Source organism: Eublepharis macularius, chromosome 16 (genome assembly GCF_028583425.1).
Source record: "Eublepharis macularius isolate TG4126 chromosome 16, MPM_Emac_v1.0, whole genome shotgun sequence".
NCBI classification, from domain to species: domain Eukaryota; kingdom Metazoa; phylum Chordata; class Lepidosauria; order Squamata; family Eublepharidae; genus Eublepharis; species Eublepharis macularius.
The window spans coordinates 31,199,775-31,212,220 of NC_072805.1; the positions used below are offsets into that span (position 1 = coordinate 31,199,775).

Consider the following 12,446-nt stretch of genomic DNA (forward strand, 5'->3'; position numbering starts at 1 on the left):
GTGGCCAAACCGCAGGGTCGCGCTTCAGAGGAGCTGCGCTGGGAGTGGTGATGGAGCCGCGGGAGCTGCCCGTGGAGGTAGGAGTGGGGAGAGGAGGGAGGGGAGGAGAGCCAGTTGGAGAGTCTTCCAGGGGGTTGCCAGAGCGGACAGCGCACGAGGAGGACGCAGCTCTTGGGTTGACACGTGTTCACGTGTACAGACGTGCCTGCAAACACGGGTCGTGTGGGTTTTATTTTGGTTGGGAGGGTTGAGGCAGAAAGATATAAATATTTGAATTAAACGTTCCCTGGAGGTGACCTCAAGGTGCTTTCCTTTGTCCAACGCGGCTTGGCTCTGATTTCTAACGCTCGTTTCCTTTTTCCCCCTCGCGCCACTCCACGCCTCCGCCTAACCCTTCCCTTCCCTCTCCTCCTGCTCGGTCAAGGGCCCTTGCGAGTGTATCCGATTGCGGCTGCAAGTCTGTGCGCTCTTAAATTCAGAGTAGGATCCGTTGGCTTTGGTAGGAGTTACTTCTGAATAACCACACTTAGGGCTGCACTGCAAATGAGTCAAACATTTGTGCATATATATCTACACAGATGCACACATTTAAATTACCTTTTAAATTTTTTTAAAAAAACTTGTGTTGGAGAGCATCCACACCAATGGAGTCCATGTGCACTGCTTTCCCTCCTGTGGTGCCTAACAGGCAGAGCTATGGAAGTATCGTGGTGGTGACAGGTCATTCATCCACTACGCTCAGGCACTTGCTGCTGTCATGAGAATAAGTTTTGGATGGTCAGCTGCTGACAGAAACAATGAGTTTTAGATGCTTAAGAGAAGGTTGCACATCTGACCAAAATGGGGAATGCGCCTTTCCACAGCTGGCTTCATTTTATTTCAACTATTCATTTCATTTTAAACATTTCTACTTGCCTTCTGCTAGTACTCAAGGCAGCTGACAATTCTAAAAACTAAAACTGTCAGTTAAAAAACTAATTACTGGGGGCTGGAGGCACCAAAAGTAGTTTTTGTTATGAACCGGAGATTGCATAATTCTGTACCCCCCCCCCCACAAGTTAAGTTTTGAGCTGCCCCATGGTAATTATACATCTGCTGTTAGGAAAGTAACCTGTAGGAAGAGTCCAATGTAACATCAGGGTGATGTTGGCTTTTCCTGGGTCAAGCAACCGTATACTCTGTCTGCCCCATTCCTTGTCCTACAGATATATGGAGTTGTGTGGGGAAATGTTAAGATAAACCAAGTAATTTATGTACACAGTCCCTTCTATACGCAATCCCTTGAAAACTGTTTTTGGCTGTTGTGGGGATAATAATGGCATACTTTGTAAACCGCTCTGAGCGGGCATTAAGTTGTCCTGAAGGGCGGTATATAAATCGAATGTTATTAAGACAGGACTGAATCTCTTAAATAAACCCAAACAGCTGATAGCTGCACCATCCATCCCACTGGCAGCCTGTGGCTGATCCTCCAGTGGGATCCCAGTTAGTAAGGCAGTCTGGCTGTTGGGTGTGGCAGTGCAGCCCTAAGAAACCCATCCACAGCTCCCTGTTGGGTCCAGGAACTCCTGCGTCTCCGCTAACATTGCCCTACCAGCTCAAACTGCACAGATGAAACAAACATTTCTGTTTCATCTTTGGTCAGTATCCAGCACCCTATCTTAAATTTTATATTCTCAACATGGCTATATATGGGCAAAGGAATTACAACTCCTAATATGATACATTGCCCTGACTTTTATTTCATGCTGTTGTGAGGCAGAATTCTAAGGAATTCCCTCTCTGTTATTTTCAATTTCATCCCGGCATTCTTTGTGTGCTAGGTCATATATGTTTAATTTCTGTATTTTATTGATGGGGTGCTATCTCTGATACTTTTATACCACCGAGGAAGGCCTTTGGACCAAAACGCACATGGTTTTATTGGTTCTGTGCACATAGCGATGAGTTGTACTGTACCTGCATATTAGTGATTTTATTTATATACAAGGTTTTAGTACGTATATGTAGAACCACATGATGTTTTTAATCTAATTTTATGTATTTCTAATTAAACTTTATACCAGAGTTTTTAATCCATATTTTTAGTAATTTTTAACAATTTTTTGTTTCTGTTGTTCCAACCACCTTGGTTTTCAGGGTTATTTTTCTCCCCTTTTTGTCCTTATGAAGTGCCCAGATACCAAAGACTTTGAGATAAACCACTTTGATGTTCAGGCTCTGCCAACTCCTGAGTGACATACAACTAAAATATATAAAAAAGAAGTTGGTCAGGGGTGGGGGAGGCGGGGGAAAATGTCATAAAATTAACCCTGAATTTGCTTCTTTGTGTATTCACACCTGCTGGTGAGGAAGGGAAGCAATAGAGTTCAAAGATGTTTCTTATCACAAACTCCTGGTTATTCATCAACCTATAATGTTCTTATATCACACCCCCATTTTGACTATCAGCAATGGCTGGGTTTTTAAGTTGTTTTGGACACACAGTCCTCACACATCAACCTCCTAATCCCTGATCTACTTCCATTTTACCAAACTGGTGATACCAGTCCCAAGTTGGTACGCCTGACTTTGGTGTAATAAATACGCTGCTCATGCTGAGCCAGTGTGTCATGTGCTGCAGTGGTTAGAGCACTGGACCCAGGCTCAACTCCCCACTCAGCCATACAGTTTATAGGGTTATTGTAGAATGGTCGCCCTCTTTCACTCAGCCCAGTCTACTTTGTATGGCTGTTGACAGGGGAACAAGTCACCCTGCTGTGACGGAACAAAGGGTGGGAGAAAAGTGCAAAAGCAAATACATTTGCTTTAGTGTTGGACTACAGAATACTCTAGTTCTAGAGTTTATACGAAGTTCTAGTTTATACAAACTGACAATGGGTGTACAGAATATAAACGGAGCTCTTCTCAGTACACCTGTCCTTGTACACAGTTGGCTTGTACACAGGCTCCTGCTACAAGGCACATACCAAGCAGATTCTAGGTTCCAGCGTAGCACTCACTTAGGAAAACAGAAATCATTCAATTTTTCTCGTTTCTGTCTCCTCAATACTCTGATCAAGTTGCTGAGAGAGTAGGGTGGTTAGAAATCAATACTTTTTAAAAAATGGATTTAAATTAAATGGGGTTTTTTAAAAGTTATGCTACAGTTACACAAAATGCCTTTTTAAACAGACAAAACAGAAGTCCAGTGGAACCATTCATTCCAGTAAAAGTTTTCGTGAGTCGGAGCTCACCTCGTTTAAAATGCAATCTAAGTTTAATGCAAATGATCGCAACTACATTTCCATTCGCTTCAAACTGAACCCATTATCTCCTATCAAGCACATCAAATCAGTTTGTGTTTTAAATGGGAGAAGGAAAATATCTGAGATCAAGAATTCTAAATATGATAAAATAGGCCATGTAATTGTCTTTCATATGAGGGCTTATCATCAGTATATATGATTCTGTCTACCAAGTTGCATGAAAATTTGCCTTGTGTTTTATGGAATACTATTCCACCCAGCAACTGCAAACCGTTCACTTCAGAGCTGAAACCTTCACCTGCCCCCATCTCTGAGCAGATATGATTTTGTAGTGCGGAAGCCATGGGCAGAAAGAGCAGCAGTTATACCTGGTGCTGACAGACAACACAAGTTCTCTGTTTAGAGGCAACATGCTTGCAGTTTCCAGAAAAGGAAGAACTCCAGAAGAGGAAACATGAGTTGAATCAATTTGTGTGGGGAGGATTGAGTGATTTAAATCAAGCCTCTCTGCTCTGGAGAAAGAAGGCCACCCCGCTTTGGTAGGGCCTCCATCCTGACCGTCTCTTTTTCTTGACAGGTGATCACTCACATCCTAAACTTCCTGCCCATCCCTGACAGGAAAGAGGCCTCTCTGGTGAGCCGCAGCTGGTACTTCGCAGCCTGGGACTCCTTGCGGCAGGTAGCCATCTCAACCGTCAGTGATTCCTTAAACCAGGGCCATGCTGTCCCCCTTTATACACACACACACAAAATGGGGCAACCCGCAAATCTTGGGGAGGTATCCAGAACATTTTGGTATGGCCTTCTCCACACCTGCTGTGGCTTCTGACTGGTGGTAGAGGAAAGTTGGTTTACACCATTTACCCTGCCCAGAGGATAAAATCCCAGATCTCTTCCTGAAAAAATGGCACACATCAAACAGGAATCAAACCTACATGAAGGGCTGTCAGAGAACATAAACCTAAGATCCATATATATCATAAAAATTAATGAGGTAGCCTTGTATGAAGTGCCGTTTTTATGTACTGATTTTTTTCACCTATGGTTTGGGAGAGCATTTGACAACCTGGTAGAACTCTCTAACGAGACCAGGGCCCGACAGGATTTATTATCCTTCCATGGGGCCTGTAAGACAGAGGGGCTCTGCCAAGCATATGGTTGAGGCTGGGCTAGGCCCCCACCAACCTAAATAGTGGAAGAGAAGGGTAGACCAGGTCCCTCCCTATTAGAAGCATCCACCATCCACTTTTTAAAGTGGTAGTTAAAGTAGCAGCCTGGTGGTTACTCAAGAGGAATTAGAGATCTCTGCCATTTAGTTCCTGAGTGGCAGTTTAAGTGGCAGAGTGACTGCTTCCGATAAACTGATTGCTGCTAATTTTGTACTTTTTAAATATTTATACTGGGCCATTGGTTTTAAACTGCTTTATAATGTAAAGTTTTATTATAAATGTTTTACTTGTGTAATCCGCCCTGAGCCTGCTTGTGTGGGGAGGGCGGAATAAAAATTGAAAGTAAGTAAATAAATAATGTTGCATACTTGGTGAGCAGTAGTAGATTAAATCTGAAGGACCGCTCCTCTAGTTCTTGTAAGCCCACCCACCTGTTGCCCCTCTCTCTAAGTGCTCAGCTTGATGTGATAGTCTCCTCGTTGCCTGTGCCATTTTAACTCCTTACAACCATTTCAGCACTTGATGAAGTATGCAGGGGAGAATGGGAGCACCATGCTACAGGCCCAGTTATGATCTGGCCCTCATTTTAAATGACTTCAAAATGGAAGTGCTGTCCTCATGGTGGCCACAAGGATACTGTCACATCTACCAGTTACAGAGTCCCAATCAATAAGCTCCTTCTTTCTGTGGCTACTGAATGCTCTCATATATCCTGTCCTTACTCTAACAAGCTTGGGGCAGTGGTGAGGGGAAATATTTCTACTAACTTCATAATAATCCTGTGTGGTACTTTAAACCCAAAAAGTGACTTTTAGTCATTAGCTATTTATATCCTGCTTTTCTTCTCATTGGGGAGTCAAGGCAGCCTACATCATTATCCCTTTCTACATTTTATCCCTCACAACAACCCCCCTGTGAAGTAGGTTAGGCTAAGAGAGTGACTGGCCCAAAGTCGCCCAGCAAGCTCCCATGGCAGAGCGGGGATTTGAACCTGTTTCCTAGATCACTAGGAGATCAGGGGAGCCTTATTGCCCTGACAAGATTGGTAGCGAGCACTGTAGCTACCATTGCTGTGCATGTGTCTCTCTCGCTCAGTCTCTCTTTGCCGTCTAATGGTGCTCTTGTTTGCTTCCAGGAGGAGAGCATTTTCTACAACATCCCCGCTACCTCTGCTTCACTCGGGACCATCAAAAGCCTGTCCCAGAGACAGGTTTGCAGCATCCAGATAACAAACCTGGACAGCTCCTCCATTTCCCGAGAGGTCATCAAGTATGTGGCCAGTTACCTGGGGCCCCACCTGCGTCTCTTGTGCTTGCAGGGGAGTAGCATCACAGAGGCCTCTTTTGAGGAGCTCCTCCTCGCCTGCCCTTGCTTGACTGCCTTGGATCTGAGTGGCTGCAACAGCCTCTTCATGCCAGGGACTCTGCTTTCGAAAAAAGAGACCTTCCTCCAAGCTCAAAAGGTCCTAGCTAACCTGCAAGACCTTAATCTTTCCGGTGTGCGCTACCTGTCCGACCTCACCTTTAACCGATTGACCGGCTGCACACCAAAGCTAGCCAGTCTGGCCCTTGCCCGCTGCCACATAACCTTCGAGTTTGACTCTTACCACGGCTCCAGGAACTACAACTCCTCGGCCCTCCTGTCCTTTCGCAACCTCCTGCGTTTCTTGACGGAGAGGGCCAGCAGCATGAAAGCACTGGACCTGAGCGGCACCAGCATCTCCATCCAAGCCATGAAGTCCCTTGTCCAAGTGGAGAACCTGTGCTTGCAGGAGATGGTGCTCCAGGGATGCCGGGACCTCTCCAACGAGGCCATCGGCACCTTGTGTCAGCACCAGCCTCGCTTGGCCACACTGGACCTGAGTGGCTGCTCCGAACTGACCGACCGGGCAATTCTGACCCTCTGCTCCCAACTCCCAGCCCTTCAGTGCCTGAGGCTGGGGAAACTCCCTCGGGTAACTGATGCTGGCTTCCAGGGAGTCTCGCATCTGAGGCGCCTCCAAAGGCTCAATGTGTCCGAATGCAGCCTCGTGAGTTCCAGTGAGCTGGTGAAAGCTCTCGGTGCAATTGAGGGGCTGCCGAAACTGGTCTCACTGAACGTTGCCTTCTGCACTTTGCTGAAAGTAAGTCTGGTCTCTAAGGTTATTCTTCTATGTTTGTATTAATACAATCCATAATTCAACCTAGGACAGGAAAGTTAGGGGGGCAGTCTTCCTCCTGGTTGATGACAACAAATGCTCTTAAAATACAACAGGGTTTTGTTTGTGTTTCAGTGTTAAGTGTATACACATTTGAACAGCAGACATCTAAACTTTATTGTGAATACCACCACCCCATCCTGGCCATCTGAAATGGCACAAATCAAGAATAATTCTTAACATTTGTATAGGAGCTTTCAGCATTTAAAGTCCTTAGCGTACATGATCTCAGTTGTGCTTAGAACAGCCCTAGAAGGTACGCCAGCCTTATTATTCCTGTACTGGAGATAGTCAAGCCACTCCCTCTTGTAACCCAGGTCCCCTCAGACTACCTATTGGTGGCATCACTGAGATGAGAGGTGAGCCTGGAGCACTACTCAGTCTCTGGCAGTGCAGTCCTAAGTGGACATATCTTTCAAAGCCCATTGAAGTCAGTAGGCTTACAAGGATGTAACTATTTATGACTGCACTGTTGGCTGCTGGGCTACACCAGTAGGTGATCTGAGGTGAAAGCGTTGAGGGGCAGTGAAAACATTTTGAGGGAGTCAGGGAGGCAGCAATATACATGTCACACAAACTCAAAATAGAAGGCCTTTCTGAGGTAAAAGTTTGGGTAAAGTACATAAGCTGTGTGTAAGTGGAATGAAAAAGGGTGTTGGCTGTGACCAGAGCACTCATGAGGTATAAGTTTAAGGTAAAGTAAGGAGGAGGTGGATTAAAAATCTAAAGGCAAAGGCTTAAAAAGGTTTTAAAAGGTTATCAAAATCAGCAAAACATTACAGGGGCCATTGCAAAAGATGGAGGGGGCTGAGTGCCTTAGTGATCTGAGGAAGATCTGGATCTGTGACCACGAAGAGCCGCTGCCAGCCAAGAGACACTCACGGGTTGTATAGAGCAATGGTGTGAATGACGTAAAATCAATTGTTTGAACTGGTTAAAAGGCTGCTGCTTATCTTAAATACAGTCCCACAAGCCTTGTGGGGCGGAGGCAGGATAAAAATACTGTCATGGAAATAAGGATAGTTTGGCAAATTAGGCAGGGCTTTGATCTTGGCTTGTGAGCTCCGGCCAGAATTCTAGGATGTGAAGCAATTCATTCCTTTCCCTCACCGCTACCATTTCTGTGCACTTCAGCTTATTGGTTCCTTTTTTTGTTTTGTTTTGTTGTTCTCTAATGGTCCATCCCATCTTGTTGTGTTGTTTATCGGACGTAGAATGCTAGTCTTCATTGCCTTGTTTTTATAGATTTGTCATCCACCTTGAGCCTCGACAAGAAAGGATGATGGTAAAAGAAAGGAAAAAAATTTAAAAATTCAGGATAAGTTGCATTGGCAGCTTGAAAGAGGTACATAGTGTTTTCCTCCTTCCTTTCACAGGACAGCTCTGTTATATCACTGGCCAGTGCTCTAAGCAGAAGCCTACAAGTATTGGATCTCTCTTCCTGTGTGTCCCTCACCGACAGAAGCATCCAAGCCATCTCTACCCACCTCTTGAACCTAACCGTCTTGCGTTTGGCGTGGTGCAAGGAACTAACGGACTGGGGCCTTCTGGGGGTTGAGCAGCCCAAAGAGGCACGTGATCGCTCCAGGGAGGTGAGAGAATTCCCCCCACCCACCCCAAACGCCCAGGTATGTGGAGCCTGTGGGAAAGAACCATGTTTTAACCTTACTGTTTTTTGAAAACTGTGGCTCATGCTTTCACACGCAGATCACAGCCTGAATCCCTAGCATCTCGTTAAAGAGACAGGGTAGGAGGTGATTTGGAAGGCCTCTGGCCTGAGACTCTGGGGAGTTTCTGCCAGCCAGAGTGGACAAGACTGAGCTTGGCAGACCAAGGATAAGGCAGCTTCATGCATATCCCAGTAATCAGCATCTGGTCCGGAAATGCAATTGCCCTATTAGCTGGGAGAAAGGCAGAAGCCATTATTCTGATTTGTTCCCTCTCTAGAGGCCGTTGGCCTGGCCCTGACCCCGTCTCCAGGATTCTGTTTTCAAAGGCATGGGAGGGACTTAGATTCTCAGGCTGATAAAGGCCAGCAGGAAACACTGTGCAGGCATCTGTTCTTGGACAAAGAGGGAACACTCCCCATACTGTGACATAACAGGATATAACATCAGCAGCTGAAAGTCTTCAAAGCAGAAACAAAACTTTCCCCCTGCAGCAACCAGATTACCGCCTAGGGTCTCTGCGTTCAAACTGAGCATGTGGGCCCCCAAGGATAACTCCCAAGTAGCCCTCCCCAGACCTCCACATTCAAAGTATCTCTGAACTCCAAATCCTAGGGACAAAAGGATGACCATCTCCTTCCTGCCTTGAATGGGAGCATCTGCTTAGCCACTTTTGTGAACAGAATGGCAGGGGAACTAAACATATTGTTGGTTGGATCCAGCAAGCCATGCTCTTCCCATGCTCTTTTAGGAGCACTGGAGCTCACAAGGATGGGTTTAGATGAATCAGCAGCTCCTCTCAGACCCTTCTGGGTTGGAGATGATTACAATACCACTGTGAATAGTGATTTAGGTGGGGCGAGAGTCTGCCCTAGACTTGCACCATCCACTCTGGCAGGGTATTCATAGATACCTCATGTTTTCTTATTTTGGAGAGAGAGATAAAAGATTTCTCAGGGAGAAGAACATTTCTTCCATCAAGAATCTTTTCGTCTCGAAGAATGTTCGTTTTGTTTTCCGTTTTCCGGAGATGTTTAAGGAAGCATTTGGGTGTATCACAGTCTTGACCTCACTTAGGTAGAGCCAGTGCGGGTTACATGAGTATCTTTTGCTCTTTTGCCCTGGAGGCAGAGCTCCTCTCCCTCCCAACCTGTCTCATGCCACAATATCAACCACCAAGTGGAACCAGGGGAAAGGAAGGCCAAGTGTTCCCAATCTCCGTTAATTCCTCCATTCTGTTACCTTGATAGAAGGATGCTGGTCCGAAGTTCAGCAGGAATTTTGGGAACATGGGATTCTTCCTGCCACCTCCACAGGATCTGGCGCAGGACACTCCGATCTCCATTGACCTCACAAAACAGGAGGGCCAGCAGAAGCAGCGGGCCTCTTTGAACACCCTGACCCGCCTGCAAGAGCTTGACCTGACTGCCTGTGGGAAGCTGACGGACACGAGCATAGCCAAGGTTTGGGCACGGTGCTTGCGGGCTGCAGTCGGCTTCAGCCAAGGGCGTTCTGCTGGCAAGAGGAATGGCAGCTCAATTGCAACCATCCACCAGGCTTCTACTGAAACATTTATAAAGCATCAACCATGGAGGATTCAGAAGGGATGGGGTGCTGCCAAGATTTGCATTAGGGAGGATATGTTGGGGTGGGGGAGAGATCAGAGTTTAGCATCCAGTTATCTGGGGCACAACAGCAGAAGAGTAAGGCGAGAATAGTATGGTTCAGAAAAGGGTTTTGGTTGAGAAAATGGGTCACGGAGGAAGGGGAAGTGGTTTGATGCAATGAGCGGAAACGTTCATCTCTGCACAAGAGGAGACCTAAGGGGGCAGGCAAACTCACAGCTCTCTCTCTAAAGTGGGGCAACGAGATGGACAAAGCTTTCAGCTCCAAGCTTCTAGTCCTGAACAATTATGGGAAAGCTCAGTGGGGAATTAATATGTGGCCTCAAGAGGAAGACCAAAGGGGTCACAGCAGTGTTATCGAATCGGGTATTTCATGCGGGGAGCACCTAATTAGATTTTCAGACAACACCGTATGGCCCTTCTCAGAGGCACTGCTTTGGAGGGCAGGCTGTGTGGGGAAGAGCAACCGTGCCCCTTAAAATTTTGCATGTTAGGGAGAAAGATTCTAAGCGGGACTTCTCCCTGATATAATTAGCTTTTAATAATAATGATAATAATAATAATAATAGTGCTTATATACCGCTGTTCTAGACAGCTTAGTGCCCCATTCAGAACAGTGAACAAGATCAGTGTTGCTGTTATCCCCACAATACAGCTGGGGAGCTGGGCTGAGAGGAGTGGCTTACCCAAGGCCATCTACTGAGCTCATGGTTGTAGTGGGATTGGAACCAGCAGCATGCTAAATTCACAGCCCAACCACTTACCCACTGTGCTACAGCACACCAGCAGGAAGCCTGCAGTTTCTAGCAGTACAGCCTGCAAGGCCAGTCACACAGGAAAGCACTCAGAATTTAGTTCAGTTGTAAGCTGGAAATGGGACAGCTGCTCTAAGCCTCCTTTTCTCCTGCCCCCTCCTTATTTTGTGACCCTTCTCCAGGTCATCAGCTTCCCTGAGCTCCGCCGCTTGTCCCTCAGCCTCGTGCCCAACATCACAGACACAAGCCTCATCTCCATCGCTCGCAACTGCCGCTCCCTGGAGCACCTCTCGCTAAGCCACTGCGTGAACTTGACTGACAGAGGGTTTGTGGAGACCGCCAGCAACCTGCGCAGGCTTCAGCACCTCATTCTTCCGGGCTGCAACCAGCTCTCTGCACTGTAAGTATCACACGGTCCAAAGGGCAGGGGTGCAGCCAGCAGGTGGAAAGAGAAGGGTGTGATCAAGATTTCCCCGTGGGGAGGGGAAGATCAGTCAGTGACAGAGTCTTCCTTTGCCAGGACCCTGAAGGCCGTCGGACGGGAGTGCCGGCAGCTGAAGTGTTTGGACATCTCCATGTGCAGCGGGATCAGCATCTCTGACGTTGAACTATTCCAGTCACACCTGCCGCTGCAGATGAGTATCCACTCTCGATTCGTGGGTGGAGCAGATCTTTCTGTCACTCTCTGAAAGAGAGTCTTAGATGAACGAACTGGCTCCACCCTTGGCTGGGGCAGGTTGCCTCGAAAAACAGCTCCTGCCCAGTCATCTTAACGCTCCAGGGCCTGCCCTGTGATAATGGCTGCGGGAGGAATGGGGTAGCCAAAGTAAGCCAAGTTGCTGCCATTAAGCACAGCTGCACCACTGCTGGTGGCAGGTGTGTGGGGGTGTACAACAGTCTTCCTCACCACCACCACCCGCCTCTCCCTGATGAGCAGGGCTACCATCCTGCACAAGCTGAGGGCCTGGTTGGCCCCGGTAAATACCTGCAGCGGGATAAATCCTGCATTTAATGGAAATGGAGCCCAGCAGCATAACAGCTAATGTTAATGTAACCGCTGACACAGCCGCTGAGAAGCAGCAGTCCTTTGAGCTCCTGTGATGTCTCTACTGCCAGTGGAATAAAAATTCTGAGTCCTCAACCTGCATCCGGGGAGGCTTTCCTCTTTCAGTGTCCCCCCTCCCACACACTCTGCTGCCCCTTTGAAAAGTAACCGCAGCAGCCACTTCAGCAGCAGAAGGCTGCTTTGCCCTCTCCCTCCACTGCCAAAGGAATTTTTGGCAGGTTCAGGCAGCAACAAAAAGCGGATGCCTTGCATCGGGTTCAGTTGGTTCCTTCTTGCAAACTAGGCACAGGGAAGAAACAGGCATGCATACAAGCCTCTACTACTCTTTTTCAAAGCCTGTGCCATGCTCATGCACTGGAGGGGTGGGGTCTGCCCTCCCTAAGCTTTCACATGAAATAAAGGGCTCCGGCATGCCTGTTGTTTCCACTTGGCTTTTAAGGCCCAAACTACCCTATGAAACACTGCCCTGCCTAGTGTACCAGTGGGTCCCCACATCGCTCCGCTTCTCAAACAGAAGTCCCACCCACCACCCCAACCTGCAGGTGTCACAGCCAGCCACTTCTGAAATTCAGGCACATCTCAAAAGCAACTTGTGATATGACACCAGAGAGGAGGGGCTCCTGGGCAGTCTTTTAATAGGTCGAAATCCGCCCTCCCCCCAGTATATGACCTCTTCAGAATAAAATTGAGGAGTCCAGGGGCACTTTAAAGACTAACAA

General features: G+C 47.3%; 1 protein-coding gene across 2 annotated transcripts; it reads left to right on the top strand.

The window, feature by feature from the left end:
* The first annotated feature begins 23 nt into the window (after nucleotides 1-23).
* Nucleotides 24-11,783, top strand: LOC129344159 (F-box/LRR-repeat protein 2-like). Of its 2 annotated transcripts, none has more exons than XM_055000675.1 (7): nucleotides 24-77; nucleotides 3,826-3,927; nucleotides 5,553-6,539; nucleotides 7,991-8,242; nucleotides 9,532-9,744; nucleotides 10,844-11,061; nucleotides 11,182-11,783. In XM_055000675.1, the coding sequence occupies exons 1-7, from the start codon at nucleotides 51-53 to the stop codon at nucleotides 11,348-11,350; spliced, it is 1,968 nt and encodes a 655-aa protein (XP_054856650.1). In that variant the 5' UTR covers nucleotides 24-50; the 3' UTR covers nucleotides 11,351-11,783. The 2 variants fall into 2 exon arrangements, with proteins under 2 accessions (XP_054856650.1, XP_054856651.1); XM_055000676.1 differs by having other exon boundaries at nucleotides 7,991-8,206.
* The last annotated feature ends 663 nt before the right edge of the window (nucleotides 11,784-12,446 follow it).